At 55.4% G+C, this 17,868-nt stretch overlaps 1 protein-coding gene across 1 annotated transcript; it reads left to right on the plus strand.

The window, feature by feature from the left end:
* The first annotated feature begins 7,965 nt into the window (after window positions 1-7,965).
* CIBAR2 (CBY1 interacting BAR domain containing 2) lies at window positions 7,966-17,418 on the plus strand. The gene is given in 11 exon segments (XM_073796777.1): window positions 7,966-7,980; window positions 8,542-8,716; window positions 8,719-8,769; window positions 10,625-10,676; window positions 10,678-10,696; window positions 10,769-10,860; window positions 11,017-11,032; window positions 11,817-11,921; window positions 14,981-15,094; window positions 16,583-16,681; window positions 17,173-17,418. Coding segments are annotated over 11 exon segments (984 nt in total).
* The last annotated feature ends 450 nt before the right edge of the window (window positions 17,419-17,868 follow it).

The raw sequence follows: 17,868 nt of genomic DNA on the forward strand, positions 1-17,868 counted from the left end.
ACAGCTTAAGAAAGGGGCATGCCGTTCTTCGCCCCGCCCTTCTTCTTGCTTGCTGGATGGTAGATGTGATGACCTGAGTTCCAGCAGCCATTTTGGCACCTGGGGTGACTCTAGGAATAGGAAGAACAAGATGGGAGAAACTTGGGCCCTGACATCATAGAGCCCCCTGCAGTGAAAAATAAGTTTCCATCTTCTTTCTTTTTTTTTTTTTTTTTTGTCCACGCTGCACAGCTTATGGGATCTTAGTGCCCTGACCAAGGACTGAACCCAGGCCCTCGGTGGTGAAAGCGCAGAGTCCTAACCACTAGAACACCAAGGAATTCCCCATTTCCATCTTCTTAAAGCCATAATTATTTGGGGTTTCCTTTGATTTGTGGACCCCCATGAGTCCTCTGCTCCCCCAGGGTTCACACTACCTCTGTGTCCTCTGCAGCCGGCCCCAGAGAGCAGATGAATGGCCAGGCTTTGGATTAAAAAGGAGTCTCCTGGGGAGGCTGTAACCAAATGACCCCAGACAGAACACGTTTATTATCTCATGTCTCAGAGCTCAGGAGTCAGAGCAGAAGCAGAATCTGGCGGGGGGTGAGGGGCGAGCAGCACGAGACACCCCCGCCCCACCCCAGACGCTGCCCGTCATGTGAACTGGGACGTTCTGCTTGGCTCCTTACTGCTCTTTCCCAGTTCGAGGCCAGTCACGGTCGGGGAACCTTCCCCATCGCCCCCTCCAGCCTCATCCCTCCCGGCTGGCCTGATGCCCCCAGTGCGGGCCCATCTAGGACAGAGCCATTTCCGGACCTGGGACCACCCCTCCGCTTTCACCGAGCGGGACCCATCGGGGGGCCCTGCCCGACCCCTGTCTCCCTGGGGCCTCTCAGCATGTCCCCCAAGCCGGACTCAAGAGTCAGAAGAAACACCGGGCCCAGCAGGGCTGCAAAGCCACTGCTGACTGTAGGGTCTGCAGCAGCCCCAACCGAGTGCCCCTTTCTGAGTTCATGTACCTGCCTGCTGGCTCCGTGAGGCCTGTGAAATGCCAGCTCGGTGTGATGTGGCTGCTAAAAAAAAAGCTAATTCAGGGACTTCCCTGGTGACGAAGTGATTAAGAATCCGGGTTCGAGCCCTGGTCTGGGAAGATCCCACATGCTGCGGAGCAACTAAGCCCGTGAGCCACAACTACTGAGCCTGCGCTCTAGAGCCCGCGAGCCACAACCACTGAGCCTGCATGCCACAACTACTGAAGCCCACGCGCCCTAGAGCCCGTGCTCCGCAACAAAAGAAGCCGCCGCAATGAGAAGCCCACGCACCACAACGAAGAGTAGCCCCCGCTCGCCGCAACTAGAGAAAGCCCGCGTGCAGCAACAAAGACCCAATTGAAGCCAGGAAAAAAAAAAAACAAAGCTAATTCAATATTGAGTGGCACTAAAAATGTTGGGGCTTGGATCTGGGAGGGCAGAGCTCCCGGAGCTCGGTGTGGTCAGACCCCACATGGGGATGGAGCCCCTCTGGGCACTGGCAGCCACCCCCATGCTGCCCAGGGCTACTTTGGCCTGACACCAAGGGTCCCTTCCTGGCACCATCTCATTTCCTCCCTGAGGTCACCGTGTGAGGGTGGAAGATGACTGTCCCCACTTCACAGATGAGCAAACTGAGGCTCAGGGGAGTCCTGGCCTGCCCTGGGGCCAGCTAGGAGGAAGGAGCCTGGACTTGGCCCCTGGGCACTAGCTCCACGAGTCAGGGACCCTTCTGCCTGTGTAGAGAGGCGTCCCCAACAGCAGCCCGGGGCCGGGGGTGGAGGAGACACTCAGCAAACCCCTGGTGGGGGGCGGAGGATGACGGAGCCAGATCCTGGGCTCACCAGCAGGTGAGGGGCACGTAAGAGAGCTGGCAGTGACGTCACATGGGGAACGGAGGAGGGAACGGAGCTGGCCATGGAACACAGTCTCATAAAACGGGGAAGGACCACCCGCCTCAGTCCTCGGGCCCAGGTGTGAGACCCGCGCCCAGCCCAACGGAGCGACGTTCCCCCAAAGCAACTGGCCCCCCGTCCACGAAGACATCAGAATCATGCCAGCTAAGGACAGCAGGTGACCCTGGACTGGACCCTGGAGCACGAGAAAATTATCTGTTTGCTTACGTACTGAAACGACATTACAAGTGTGAAATCTGAATGAAGCATGCAGATTAGATAAAGAGTGAAAGAGTGTGTAACAGTGTGAAGCGCCTGGTTTCCAGTTTGTCTGTGGCTGTGTGAGAGGCTCGTCCTGCTCTTAGGAAACGCACACCGGGTATTTGGGTAAAGGGGCATCGGGTCTGCAACTTGCTCTCAAGTGGATCAGAAAAGAGAGAGAGAGAAGAGAATGATAAGGCAAACTCAGTAAAATGTTAACAGTTGGAGAATCTGGGTGAAGGAGTTCTTGTATTATTTCTGTAGGACAGAAATTACTTCTGTTACAAACAGAAAGGCAGCATCCTGAAAAGAAAAGGCCAGGGGGGGGCCCCTTTCAACTCAAGGAGACTAAACGGACTCAGCAGGAATTGCAATGCATCCCGAATCAGCGGAAAAACCAGCCCCCAGTGACTTTAGCGGGACGGCTGGGGAAATGCGCCCACGGAGAGTGTACTGCATGCCAGCCCTGCACCCATGTTTTCTGGGTGTGATGGTCACGTGAGTTCTTGCAGGAGAACATAATGAACCTGCTCTTGAGGTGCATGCTGGATTTGGGGCAAAGGGGCAGGACGTCTGCAATGGGCTCTCACGTGGTTCAGTAAAAATACATATAGGAAAGAAAGAGTGCAAGCCATGCGCCCTAAACAGGGGTGGGGGTGGGGTGTGCACAGGGTTCACGCCATTTTTCTCTAAGACACAGACCTGCTTGCCCCTACAGCCAAGGGTAGTGAAGGGGCCTGGGGTGGGGGAGGTGGGGGAGGGAGGGGAGGGAGGGGAGGGAGGGGGAGGGAGGGTGGAAGGAGGGGGAGGGAGGGTGGAAGGAGGGGGAGGGAGGGTGGAAGGAGGGGGAGGGTGGAAGGAGGGGGAGGGTGGAAGGAGGGGGAGGCTCTCTCCCCACCCAGCCCCTGCAACCCCCTCTCCCCAGTCTCTTGGCTTTTCTCTCTCTGGCCACAAGATGTCTCCGTGTAGCCCTACTAGAAAGTGGTCTCCGTTCTTTAAAGTTCTTTAAGTTCATGAATGACCCACTGCCCTTTCTCTCCATCAGCTGCTCCTTTTCCCATCTTGCCTGAAGGCACGGGCTTCCTCCGGTGCGTTTCCTGGGGTCACCTCCCACTCTGCCCTCCACGTGGTAATTCCCCATTAGGGGGTCTCTGCTGCCCTCTGGTGGTCGTTGCCTATAACACTGAACTCACACTTCCGGAGCCCCAGAAACCTGAAATGGCTTTGCGGCCTCTCCTAGTCCTACAAGAGGTGGGTGCTCCCGGGAAACAGAACCAACTGAATATATGAGGAGATTTATTTTAAGGAACTGGCTCACGTGATGTGGGGCTGGCAAGTCCGAAATCCGAAGGGCGGGCTGGAAACTCAGGCAGGAGCTGAAGCTCCTGGAAACCTCACTTTTGCTCCTAGGATCTCCCAGTGGTGAAGGGGTGAAGCCCCGCGGCCCTCCCACCCCGCCATGTCACTGAGGGTCAGGTCCTTTACTTCAAGCCAACTGACTGCAAGGCCGACCGCATCCCCCAGTGCCTTCCCAGCAACCCACGCGTTCGTGTTGGATGAAACGGTGGGTCACTATGGCCGGGCTGAGACGACACAGAAGACTGACCATCGCAGTTCGCTAACTGAAAAGGTTGCATTTTAAAGTGACATGTCACGTCTCCAATTAATGTTGGCCTGCTGATTCCCAACTCCAACTTTTTAAAAATCCCACATTTGGTAAGAAAACGCTGATTCTGTTTTCCGAGTGTATGAGTGAATGAGTGTGGGGCTTGGAGCAGGACAGGCCCAGAGCTGCCCCGCAGGTATTATTATTGTTGCTGTTGTGATGAGAATTACCTGCATGAAACGTTAATGAAGTTGAAAAGAGACAGAGGGAAGGAGGGAGGGAGAGAAATCATACGTAAGGGATAGAACGAGGCCCAGGGATGGAACTGAAGCTTTTCACCAAATGTGCAGGAAGCGAGGGACGCCAGCGTAGCTCAGAGCCACATCCCGCCGGTCTCCGCCCCTGCTGTCACGTGGCCATCTTCCCTGTGTGTCTGCTTCCTCTTTTTACAAGACCCCAGTCGTTGGACCAGAGCCTGTCCTGCTCCAGGATGGCTCGGCTCAGCTAATGACATCTGCAAAGACCCTATTTCCAAATAAGGTCACATTCTGAGGTCCTGGGTGGACGTGCATTTGGGGGGGACACTATTCAGTGCGGTGCAGCCCCCGAGAGAGACGGAGCCGAGAGCGTGCAAGGGATCTGACCGGTACCAGGACGGCCGCTCCGCACAGAGCAGGGACACAGGAGCCCCTTCCGCGGCCTCATCCAGGGAAGACCTGCACAGTGACTGGCAGAGCCTCGGGGCACCGGTCAGGGCCACCGTGTGGGAAGTCAGGGGAGGTGACATGCCCCAGACAGGAAGAAGCTGAGTTATGTGTATGCATTGCTCAGGGCCCACAGGGAGCACTGAGCTTGTGCAAAGGGACGTATGGGGTGATAAAGGGACCACGCAGAGATGTGGGGGGAGGGACAGGTAACCAGCACAGGACCAGCCACCCCAGGGCTGGCGCCACTGTGGGCAGACAGGCCAGGAATTGCCCTGGGGGCTGCCCTGCCGTCTCTTTACTGATGCACCACGGACTTATTTCCCCTGACAACAAGGCAAGGAAAGAGGGCCACGGTCCCATTTTACCAGGGAGAAGACTGCCGCCCAGAGAGGTCAGCTGATTTGCCTAAGGTCACACAGCAGGGCTGGGATTTGAACCTGTATTTAGCTGACTCTAAAGTCCTCGCTTTCAGGGTGTGGAGAAAAGGGAACCCTCCTGCAATGCTGGTGAGAATGTAAGTTGGTGCAGCCACGGTGGAGAACAGTATGGAGGTTCCTTACAAAACTGAAAATAGACCTACCATAGGATCCAGCAATCCCACTCCTGGGCATATATCCGGAGAAAACTATAATTTGAAAAGATGCATGCACCGCAATGTTCATAGCAGCACTATTCATAATAGCCACGACATGGAAGCAACCTAAGTGTCCATCAACAGAGGAATGGATAAAGAAGGTGTGGTGTATATATACAATGGAATATTACTCAGCCATAAAAAAAAACAAAATAATGCCCTTTGCAGCAACATGGATGGACCTAGAGATTATCATACTAAGTGAAGTAAGTCAAACAGAGAAAAGACAAATATCATACGATATCACTTACATGGGGAATCTAAAAAAATATACAAAGGAACTTATTTACAAAACAGAAACAGACCCACAGGCAGAGAAAACAAACTTATGGTTACCAAAGGGGAAAGGAGGGGAGGGATAAACAAGGAGTATGGGATTAACAGACACACTCCTATATATAAAAGAGATAACTATCAAGGACCTACTGTACAGCACAGGGAACTATGTTCAATACCTTGTAAAAAACTATACTGGAAAAGAATCTGAAAAAGAGTTGTCTGTGTGTTTGTGTGTGTGTGTATCACCACGCTGTACACCAGAGACGAATACAACACTGTAAATCAACTGTATTTCAATCAAAATAAAGTCCTCGCTTTCATATACACTTTAAAAAAAACAAACACACTCTTCGTTATAAAGACCTTCAGACGTATACAAAGTGAACAGACTTGTGCAGCGGGTCCCCCACGGCACGTTACCAACATGCTGCTTTTCTACCTTCCCCTCTTCCCGCCCAATCTCTTACTGTTGGGGTTGTTAGTTGCCTATTTCTTTCCTTCAGGTAAAACGGAGATGCACTGAACTGCACACATCCTACAATTAGCAAAATGTACCGTACTTCAGTTAGCACAGTTTTGTGTGTGCCGTTCTATTTTCTTCTTTTTGTGTTATCGTTGTTTTCTTGCTTTTCTAGCAATGAGCAGACAGTGTTTATAAGGGGGGAAAGGCCAGTAAAATGATGATTAACGCGTTGAAGATGTCCCTGTGGGCTGGTGCCCTGTCCCCTCGATTCAGCGCCGAGCAGCGATTCGCTGTGCTTTTTCGCAAACCCCCCCTGAGTAGCCAAGTCTCCTAGGAGCCTGGGGAAGGCCGCGTGGCCTTCTCGGAGGCGGAGCCCCAGCGATACGGCCCGCGAGCACAGCTGGGCGCAGGGCCAGCAGCCCTAAGCCCGGTCCCCGCACCTCCTGGGGAACCCCAGCGCTGCCAGGTCCACGAGAACCTCCATCTTCACCGGGAGAGTGGGAGCCTCTCGGCGACCCCACCTGGGCCCGCGCAAGGCTGGTTGAGGCCTCCTAATCCGCTAGGGGAGGCTGGCCCGGGGAGAGGTTGCCTTAGTGACCAGCGGAGGCTCCTCCCAGGGTGACTGCAGGTGGCCACGTCGCCTGGTAACCAGGTGGCAGCGTCCCTTGAGCCAGGACCACGCAGCTGCACCCAGCCCCGTGTGGCTTCTCCCAGGCCTGTGGGACCCCTGGGGCCCTGGACCCCAGGACCAGGACAGCTGCTGTCTCCAGCCACAATGAACATCGTTCTCTCCAGGTGAGCAGCCCCACGCTGGCCTGGGTTGGGAGGGAGGGGGCGGCCGGGTTTTCGGGGCCAGACGCACCAAGACAGATGGGGCCGCCTGGACTGCTGGGGCAGGGGGCAGTGGTAAGGATGCTCTCCCGCCCACACCACGCCCACCTGGAGGTCTAGAGACCATGGAGGCTTCCAGAATCTGGCCTCTGTCTGCTTCTCCAGCATTTTTGCCCACAGCCCTGGGGTAGCTAAATTCACAGGGGCCACCCCAACTTCCCTCACTCATCTCTACCTGGGAAACCCCTCTTCATACCTCAAAACCCCATCAGGCATCACCCCCTCTGTGAAATCGTCTCCGACCCCACTGCCTGCAGCCTGAATCTATCACTGCCTTCTCAACTTGCCCCTTACCCATCTGTTTCCACGCCTGGCTCCTCTGGGGCTCACAAACTCGAGGGTGCCCCTGGACCACCTGATGGGCTTCTTTAAAAATGCAGCCCCCTGGACCTCGCTCACAGGGAGTCTGGCGGAGAGTGGGCTGGGATTCTGCAGGCTTAACTTGTGTCCCAGGCGATTCTGACTGAGGGGGTCCAAGGACCCCATGTGGAGGGACAGGGATTGCGGCCGGCTGTGTGACCTGGAGCAAGATGCTGCACCTCTCTGGTCTCCGTTTACCTTGTTTGCAGGGTAATACCCACGATGCGCACTGCAAACCGTAAAGGGCTGCAGCAGTTCGGGTTTGTCAGGAGGACAAAGGGCCCTCCTCTCAGCTTCCAGCTTTAGAGATGTGACTGGAGGGACGCACAGGCTGGGGGCTTTGGTCATACAGAGAGAGGATGGGGCAGTGACCACCTGGGTGGGACGAGGGGCAAGGAGAGGGTGCAGTGGTGCGAGAGCGAGGCGACTGTCTGAGGCTGTGCCCCCTTTACTGTCTCGGGAAGATGAAATCCAGCAGGTCCTTCACTCACTCCGTATTTTTTCATGGAACACCTGCGATGGGCAGGCCCCAGGCTAGCGTCACATAAAGATGAGTCAGCACGCTCCCCGCAAGCCCGACCCAGAAAGATGCAGAGGGTGAGAGGAACCAAGCACAACAGGAAGCGATACATGGTGATAAACGGCCTGCCAGGAGGACACACTAAAGGTTCAGGGCTGGGGGAGGGAGGAGGGACCCACGGGCGGAGCACGGGGTCCTCAGGGCAGCGAGAGTTCTCTGCGACACTGTGAAGGTGGAGGCAGGGTACTGACGATGGCGCCTGTCAAAATCCACGGCATGCAGGACACCAAGAGGGAACCTTCATGTAAACGAAGGACTTTAGTTACTAAGAATGTGTCACCATGGGTTCACCTTTGGTAACAGAGGTCGGGCACGAAAGGGAAGCGGTTGATGATAGGGAAACCCTGAGCGCCGGGGAGGGGGTATGCAGGAACCCTGTGTACTTTCCACTCAGCTTTTCTGTAAACCTAAAACTGGTCCCCCCACCGCCCAAAAAAGTTTATTAATAAAGATTTACGATGTAGAGAAGGGAGAGAATGTCAACAGCTCGGGGAAAAGAGAGAATCTGGGGATTTCAGAGAGAAGAGGTCGTTGGGGCTCGGCGTGGCTGGAATACAGACCAACTCTGCTGGGAAGATAAAGCCCCTGTAAGGGCCCCGGGGTGGGAAAGGCCAGGTTAGGAGCCAAGCCCATGTCTGCACTCCTGCCCGGCCGCTGACCAGCCCTGTGACCCCATTGGTCTCCCGCATCTGCCTTGACGGCCTGACCCGGGGACTTTGGGCATTATCCTGGGGACCGGACGCCTGGCCTGGGTTTGCCACCTAGGAGGAGGGCGGTGGGTGGGTGACCCATTTCGCTGTCGTGGCCTGGCTGGGCGTCCGTGCCCAGAACGGCTTCTCAGACCCCCACCTCCCCAGGGACAGCAGGTGTGGGTGACGGAGGACACAGTGACCCACGCTGAGAAGTGCTTCGGCCAGTTCTACTCGCTGCTGGGCGCCTACACCCGCAAGACAGCCCGGCTGCGTGACAAGGCCGACCAACCGGTCAAGCAGCTCATCGACTTCGCCAACACGGAGAACCCGGAGATGCGGGCGCCCTGAGGAACTTTGCCAAGGACCTGGCCAAAGTGCAGGGTTACCGGCAGGCCGAGGGGAGCGAGTGGCCCCAGCGGACCCATTTCCCGGGGGGATCTGAGAGTTGGAGCCGGCCGGCAGGGTCCACAGTCAGCGGACGCATCTCCTCCAAAGGTGTCCCCAGAGTGAGGACACTCACATCACTCCCTCCCCAGGGCGACACCGCAGTTTACAGGACTGAGAGCCTGGAGGCTTGTGGAGGGCAAGGAGGCTGCAGGGAGTTAGGGAAAGAATTAAAAATCAAAATCCCCATGGGGCGTATATACAATGGAATATTACTCAGCCATAAAAAAAGAAGGAAATAATGCCATTTGCAGCAACACGGACGGACCTAGAGATGATCATGCTAAGTGAAGTCAGACAGAGAAAGACAAATACCATATGACATCACTTCCACGTGGAATCTAAAATATGACACAAATGAACTACGAAACAGAAACAGACTCACAGACATAGAGAACAGACTTGTGGTTGCCAAGGGGGAGGGAGCATTGAAGACGGAAGGGTTAGGAGTTTGGGATAAAAAAAATAATAATAAAAGTAAAATAAAACAAAACTCCAGCCAGCCCAGAAAAATCCTCTCTGCGATGGTACAAAAGAATGAAACAGTTTTCTATTGAATAAGCGTTAAGTCAGAGGTAATGCACATCACAGGCGATTGAATAAGTGATGGCAAAGACAGAGAAACCTCACTCCCCCTGAGGACAGGGAAGGGGACAGCACCCTTTGTCACACAGGACTTCCTAATTCCACCTGGCGACTGGGTGGCCACCTGGGCTGGCTAATCATCTTTATCCAAAGAAAACTAAAACCTCACCTCACTCTGACAAGCAGGTAGGTACAGCTGGGAGCCGGGCACCTGGCAAACTCCCTGGAGACGCTGTGCTCCCCAAGTTTACAGCTCAGAGATGACTGGGCTTTCCTGGTTGTAAAACCAGCCAGAGGCTTCTTCAGTTTTTAAAGGCTTTATATCCATCTCAAAGGGACAGAGAAAGGATTTACAACTGCATGTCTTCTCAAAGGAATACTGCACGGAAAGGGAAGGGATAAGTCCCTTTCCCTCTCAGCACTTGGGAAAAAATTATTTCTTCTTTAGGTTTGCGTTTACAAGAGCCATAAGCCATAATGGAGGAGGAAGGGGCTGGGTGGGGACTCCAGCTCCCCCGGCCCATCGGGCAAACCCGACTCTCAGGGGACCCCATCCTCCAGGCACCAGCCTCACCTGGGAACCTGTCAGAAAAAGGCAGATTCTTGGGCTGCACCCTGGACCTGCTGAGTCAGAAGCTCTGGGGTGGTGCCTGGGGATCAGGGTTTCAAGAAGCCCTTGGGGGGACTCCTACACCTGTTCTACTGTGACACCCACAGGGTAAGCGCGTAACCCACACTAGCTTTAACTGTGACCACTGTTACCAGTACTGGTATTGTTTATCCTCATGTCTAGTTTTAGGCTTGGCACACAGGCACTGACTCAGGGGCATGCGGAGTCCCCCTCGCTGACCCTGCCATGTCCCTGGACGCCGCACAGCACAGTCAGCTCTGAATTCCCCGCTAGTCCGTGTGCCAGGTGGCTCTGTCGGCATCCCTGGTGAGATCTAAAGCAGTCTGGAGAAATGAAATAGCGCTGGGTCCCAACCAGTTGCTAAAACACCGTGCGCGGGTACACTCCTCATACCCATTGTACAGGCCAGGAAACAAGGCTCAGCGAGATGAAATGTGTCGCCCGCGCTCGCAACCCCAAGGTGGGAGGAGGGCCCACCGTGCAGCTGCGGACATGCAGACAGCGCTCTGTAAGTGCAGGCCGGTGGCCGTGCAGCCCCCCAGCATCTGCCTGGCTCCACCCGCTCTGACTGTGTTATGTCCGCGTGCCCCCAGGTCGAAAGGCTGGAGACCGAGGTGGCCAAGCCCCGGAAGCTCTACGGCGCAGATGAAGCAGACCCAGGTGAGCACGGCACTGCGGCGCGGGCCACGTGGGGGGCTGGGGCCCCAGGAAAGCACCCTCCTCCTTCCGTAGGCTGAGATCAAGGAATTCAAACGCGTCCGGAACGAGGAGCTCAAACAACTGGAAAAGCTGGAGAGACTCAGGCAGAAGTCCCCTTCCCAGAGGTAGACCATCGTATCCTTCCCGAGGCAGGGGCCGGGGGGCGCTGAGGCCGGGGCCGTGCATCACCGAACCCCCTCCACGGGGGCTGCTGGCTGACCTGAATCCCTAACGCCACCTGTTTCTGCCCCAGGTGAGCGTCGCAAGTCTGTCTGGGGAAGGCAGGCTCGCACGCAGGTAACGAACAGCCTCACAAAACAGCGAGGTGAGCTTTACCTGGGCAGGTGTGTGCAGGGCCCCGGGCTCAGGACAGCAGAGTCAGAGGCTCTGGGACAGCCAGCCATCAGCCGGGGCTCAGGAGACCTGGCTTCCGTCCCATCAGCGATGCTACTCAGCGAGTCAGAGAGAGACTCCCCTCCACAGCCTGCTTCCTTGTCAGGGTTACCTACTTACTGCTCACGGGAGGCGGGTACTTCTAGGTGGGGAAACTGAGAAAAGTGACTTGCCCAAGGTCACACAGAGAGCTAAGGGGCAACCCCCAACTCAGCTCGGCGGGCGTCAGGCTCTGAAATCCAGCTTCCTCACGTGCCAGGCCTGCTGTGGAGTCAGGCCATATAGATGCCAAACAAGGCAACTAGTAAGTTAATTACCTAAAATCGTTCCACATGCGGGAATTAATTATCAGCGAACGTGGAGTACCTGTCATAGCAGTAGTTCAGCTGAGCCCACTCTCATGCTTGCAACAATCCTGCAAAGCAGGCCTTACAGCCATCCCCTGTTTGCAGGCGAGCACACTGAGGCTCAGAGGGGTTCAGTGACTTGCCTGAGGTCACACAGCTCACAAGAGGGTCTGTCCAAGAAGCAGCTGCCCCTTTCGCTGTGGTCCCACTCGGCCATTCCTTCCAAAACCAAATTGGCAAGAGGCTCCCACGATGCAGGACAGCTGGCCCAAGGGTGGGGTGAAGGGACAGAGAATGATCCAGAATGGAGCCCCCACGACACTTTGTATCTCTGGGGCCAGGCAGAGACCGGCGTGCAGAGGGCCTTGGCGGATGCCAGCCGCACCTCCCACCAGCCGGAGGAGATGGTGGATGCCTTCCAGGAGCAGAAGCTGCAGGGCCTCCAGGTGGGGGTGGTCGGTCCCTGGTCGGAAGTACTCTGGGCGGCCCCGTGGGTGAGCTCTGGCGGGTGTGCACCTGTGTATGTGTGAGAGCATGTGTGTCCCCTGTGACAGAGTGTGTGTGTGAGCTTGTGCCTGCTCGGCTCTCAGGGCCCTGACTCCCAGGACAGTTCATCCTGGCTTCCTCCTGGCCGCGGCGGGTAGAGGCCGGCTGCTCGGGCAGCTGTCTTGGGCAGCTGTCCTGCCCGGAAGCCAGCAGTGGCAGCCGTGCGCTCTCAGCACCTGGCCAAGCTCCCCACCTACCAGGAGAACTGGGCAGAGTCTGTCCCCCCAGCCCCTGCCTTTCCGCACAGGATCCACAGAACCCTCCTCCTTTCCTCCGCACAGCCCCAGGGGCACAAATCCTTCCTCTCTGCACCCCGACACACGCAGAGCCCCAGGCCCAGAGCCCCAGCTCTTACAAGAGGCCTCAGGGAGGCGGCGTCTTTAAGGGCAAGATGGTCACAGGGACCCCCGCACCCACTCTTGCCCCCCTGCCACTTTAGTCCATTTTCCAAACTGCTGCCCCAAGGCTCTCACAAAAGGCAGCTCTGATTTGTCACTCCCGGGTGTAACACCCTCCTGTGCTTCCCTCATTCCAAGGAGAAAGGCTGAAATCCTCCCCAAGGCTTCAAAGCCCCAGCCCCGCCCTCCAGCCTTCCCTTGGACACACCACTCCACGCTCCAAGAGTTCACCAAGACCTTTTATACCTCAGGGCCTTTGCACAGGCTGTGTCCTCTACCAGGAGGGCTCTGCCCCTACTCTGCATCGCGTTCACACCTGCTGTCCTTCAGAGAAACTCACCTGGACCCCCAGACCTGGTCCGACCAACTGTTAACACTCCCTGCTCCGCTCCCTCTGGGGGCAGTTATCCCAGGGGGTGGATGCATCGTATCTTTAATTCACTCGTGAATCTCACAGATGTTGAATTCACACCTACTATGTGCCAGGCGCTATGCCTGAGGCTGAGGACATCACAGCCAGCAAAGCAAGGCCCCGTCCTCACAGAGCTGACGCTCTTGGGAGACAGAGTTCACGCAGACCCCGTGATGGCGGACAGCAGGGGAGATCTCACTGCTCCACGCCACCTCCTATACTGCACGTCGAAGCCACAGAGCAGACCCCCTGCCTGCCACGTCCCCTCCTGGGTCCTGGGCACCACGTCTGGGGCCTGGCACTCGGTGGGTACTCAGTAAATATTGGGAAAATGAATGAAAGAATGAACGAACGAAGCGAGCGAAACAGTAATTATTGCTGAAGCATCCACGTTGCAGGCAGAACCTAAAAGCACCAGCAGACCACTGTCAAGCACCTGACGCTTTCGAGGCCGGCGAGAGCACACAAGGTTCTGCGCGGTCGGCGGCCAGCAGAAGCATACATTTTAACATGGGCATCCTTTAAAATTGGGGGAATTCATTTGTAAGAGACGCTTATCCAAACCTCCAAATGTTAAAATGGATACAAGCCCAAACTTGAAATAATCATTACCACTCTATCAGTTTTAGGTCACGATTCTAATGAAGTACCTACAAAATAACTCTCTGGCTCCTCTAAAAAGAATGTAAGCCATGCTTTCAAGCAGCGGTTCACTCACCTGAGCGCGCGTCAGAAATGCCCCGGCGGTCTCCTTAAAACGCACACGGGGGGCACACCCTGGCGTCCCATCCAGTGGGCCTGGGTGGGCCGAAGAACGTGCAGCCTTGACAAGCTCCCAGGTCAGGCTGGTGTTGATGAGGGGCCCGCAGGTCGAGAGCCGCGGCGCTCACTGAATCTCTCGTAGGGCTTTGGGAACTGGGACCACTCCTGTCCTTCCTGTGCAGACGAATAAACTGAGGCTTGAGAGAATACGTCATTTCCTCGGGGGCCACAGGCCGGCAAAGGGCAGGACGCGGCCTGTTGTTGTCACCAGCACGGCCTCCCGGGGGCAGGACGGGAGGACGCAGGAGCCAGGGATTTCCAGCACAGTCTTTGGCCCCCTCGCCCCTTCCTTCTCCCAGGCGGCCTAGCGGCTTCCTCCGGCCCGCCTCTTCCAGGTGCTTCCCACGTGACGGGAAGAGGTGTGTCTCCAAACTGCAGGCTCCTCCCCCAACAGCAAGCCTCTTTCCTGCTGGGGCCTGCCACGGTGTAGGAGCTTGTGCTGAGCCCAGCACACAGTGGGAGCTTGTGCTGGGCCCTACACACAGTGGGAGCTTGTGCTGAGCCCAGCACACAGTGGGAGCTTGTGCTGGGCCCTACACACAGTGGGAGCTTGTGCTGGGCCCAGCACACAGTGGGAGGTTGTGCTGGGCCCTACACACAGTGGGAGCTTGTGCTGGGCCCTACACACAGTGGGAGCTTGTGCTGGGCCTGGCACGTAGGAGGGGACTGACACACAGTAGGAGCCTGTGCTGGACTTGACACAAAGCAGGAGTTTCCCCTCAGGTCTGGCACACAGTAGGAGCTTGTGCTGGGCCCAGCACACGGTAGAAGCCCCCACTGGAGCCGGACACGCAGTAGGAGCTCTGTGAGAGCTTACTGAGCCAAGCTGCACCATCTGATCAAGAGAAGCCAACGTTTCCATCACTGATAATGTTTTGACAAGCTGGCTTATCAGGTTGTGGGCCTTCTGGGCCAGTAGCATCCCCTCCCTCTCCCATAAGACCCACTTCTAGCCCGTGGGTGACAGAGGCTGAAAGTTTGTAGCCATCAACCTGACCTCAGAATGAGAGAAGCGCAAGCTGAGTGGAGGAGCCCAGGTTGACAGAGCTGAGAAAAGGATGCCCCTCAGAAAGTCCACAAGGCCTCACACATTTCTGGAACAATCTCTGTGCAAGGCAGCTTTTGAACTATGGGAATGCATTATCTGTTCAACAAGAATAAATTAATTAGAAATAATATATTGAAATTCCACACCTAGGACCTTCCCTGCAAAGACAACTAAGCCCTCGCCCACACACACACACCCCCAATTGGTCCATGTCGAGATGACCCCAGGACAGTCCTTCTGACAGTGTTACTTATGTGACCTGGGCGTCTCTCCCCATAGAAAATTTTTTCGGACTTTGTGACCATTGAGATGGTCTTCCACGCCAAAGCGGTGGAGGTGTATTCCAGTGCCTTCCAGACCCTGGAGAGCTACGACCTGGAGAGAGATCTGGAGGTGGGTCACGGACATCTCATCTCCTATTTGGGGGGTGGGGCTGAATTGGAGGTGGTTTTTGTCTTTTTTTTTTTATTGAAGCCTAGTTGATTTACAATGCTGTGCTAATCTCTTCTGTACAGCAAAGTGCCTCCGTTTTACACATATGACATTCTTTTTTAAAATATTCTTTTCCATTATGGTTTATCCCAGGAGATCCAATATAGTCCCCTGTGCTCTACAGTAGGACCTTGTTGTTTATCCATTCTATATGTAATAGTTTGCATCTGCTAATCCCAAACTCCCAGTCCATCCCTCTCCCTCCCACCCTCCCCCTTGGCAACCACAAGTCCCCAGAGGTGGGGAATTTCCCCAACACCTTCTCTCTCTCTCTCTCTCTCTCTCTCTCTCTCTCTCTCTGGACCATCCACGTTCATGACCATCACCTGGGTGCTTAAAAACAAATGAATCAACAACAACAAGCATCGCCAGGCTGATGCCTGCTGACAAAGTGCTTATTACCCACACCTGATGTGATGAGGATCTAGAAAAAGCCATCTGAGTTATCTCTAATGTGCTGCATCACACCTCGTGGTGTAAAGCAGCGGTCGTTTACCGGGATTATCTTCCGTGGCTCTAGGGTTGCTGGGTTCAGCTGGGCTGTCCTCACTCCTGTCTTTCAGCCAATCCGTAGCTGGGGCCGGAGCTGTTTCCAAGGCTTCCTCGCCCGTGTGTGGTAGATGATGGCTGTCATCTGGGTCCAGGATGGGCCACGTGATTCGCAGAGTTCAGGGCAAAATGAAGACGTGGGCCCTTTGTTCAATAATTATTAACAATTCCAAGATGGCAGAGTCCTTCTGAGCTGGGGGCCCTGGGCGACTGCATGAGCTGTACCCCAGTGAGGCCCATCCCGTCTGGGTCTGCAGTGGGGTCTGCAGCCTGAATAACTGGGGCATGGACTTCCTCACAGCATGGCAGCTGGTCCAAGAGTGAGCATCAGAGAATTACACTGTGTCACCTTCCGTGACCTCAGCTCCGAAGGAACTGAGCATCCTGTCTGCCACATTCTGTTCCTTAGAAGTGCGTCACTAAGGCCATATTCAAGGGGAGGAGAATTATAGTCCAGCTCCTGATGGGAGAAGTGTCAAAGAATTTGTGAATGAGCTTTAAAACCATCTTAGGAGGGTCAGTGAAGGTTGGCTGGGCTCTGGTGCGTTCACTCAACTCTATTTCGGTCGGGGGGCAGTGTGATCTCTAATCTCCCTGCATGACTATGGACATGTTACTTTGCCTCTGGACCTCAGTTTTCCCATCTGTAAAATGGGATGACAATGCCCACTTACCGCTCTGCAGTAGATCATAAGGAATAAGAAACAGGAGACTCCTAGGCGGACCTGGCGTAGGTGGGGGTCCCTGAAGTTACCTGGGCACCGGCTTCTCGTCCCACGTCTTTCTTTCCCGCTGGCACCCCTTTGTTTGTGTCCTGACCGGATCCAACCCTCCTGGCAGGATTTTAGAGCCAAGATGCGTGGAGTTCATGGGCGTTATGATGCTCGGCTGCTCACGGACACCACCCTGCCCCCGGCTGTCCCGTGGTTTCTCGTCCAGGTGAGCACTGGGGGTGGGGTGTAACACCTGTGACAAGGTGAAGAGACCAGAGACCAGAGGCCGGCTGAGAACTCGGGTCTGAGAAGGGAGTGCTGCTTGGGGAGTGGGAGGGTGGCCCTGAGTCTGACCCGGACCTGCCTGAAGCAGACTCAGGGAACCACAGTGTGGTGAGGGGCGTCTCATGCTTTCTGAATAATTCTCTTGAAAGGCAGTGGAGGAAGTATGGTCCCCAGCCAGATTGCCTGTGTCCAAACCCACTGCTCCCAAGCTGTGTGACCCGGGGAAAGTTCCTTAACCTCTCTGTGCCTTAGATTCCTCACCTGCAAAGTGGGGCCAATGATAGTAACCCCCTCAAAGGGCTGTGGCATTAGGCGAACGCATCTACCCGAAACATTCAGGAAACAATGCTTGTCACTGTCATTATTATTATCGCTGTTGTTGCTGTGATGGTGATGATGATTCTGTTGTTGTTATGTATTTCTTTTATTTAGAGCACCCAGAGCACCATACGGAGCCAGAGAAAAGAAGCAGCCAGTGAGGACAGGTCTGCCGAGGAGGACCCCGTGGAGGACCTCAGGGGACAGGGGAAGGGGCTGCATCGCTAGGACGAGAACTCCCCAGTCAGGAAAAGGGGGCTGAGGCTGGATGCTCGGAGGCTCTGCCGTGTGCAAGCCCCGTGTCCTCTGAGTCCCGCTTTCCTCATCTGTCTGGCAGGAATCACATCACTCAGCTCATAGGCTGCTCTGGGGATCAGGGTGCCCAGAAGGACACCTGGTACCTAGCAGGTGTTCAATAAACGTGGGCGCATCTCACCCTGACTCCTGCTGGGTCTCATTTCCTGTCTTACGACTGGGCTTCTGGGTGTTTAAGCCCGTGTGAACGTGTGTTACGGAACCAAACTCGGGTCCATTTGCCTGTGTGCAGTAAAGCCAATTTACTGACACCGGGTTGTAGTGAAGGAAAGGGCAGGATTTGTTGCGGGCGCCAAGCAAAGAGTCCAGGCAGCTGGTGCTCAAAAGGTCCCAACTTCCCGACGACTTTCAGGAAAGGTTTTTAAACACAGGGTGAGGGAGGGAGACCGTGGGGCGCGTTATCAGCTCTCGGACATTTTTCTTTTATTCTTTTTTTTTTTTCGGCTGTACCGTGCGACTTGTGGGATCTTAGTTCCCCAGTCAGGGATCGAACCC

The sequence above is a fragment of the Tursiops truncatus genome, chromosome 19, assembly GCF_011762595.2.
Source record: "Tursiops truncatus isolate mTurTru1 chromosome 19, mTurTru1.mat.Y, whole genome shotgun sequence".
In the NCBI taxonomy this organism is placed as follows: Eukaryota; Metazoa; Chordata; class Mammalia; order Artiodactyla; family Delphinidae; genus Tursiops; species Tursiops truncatus.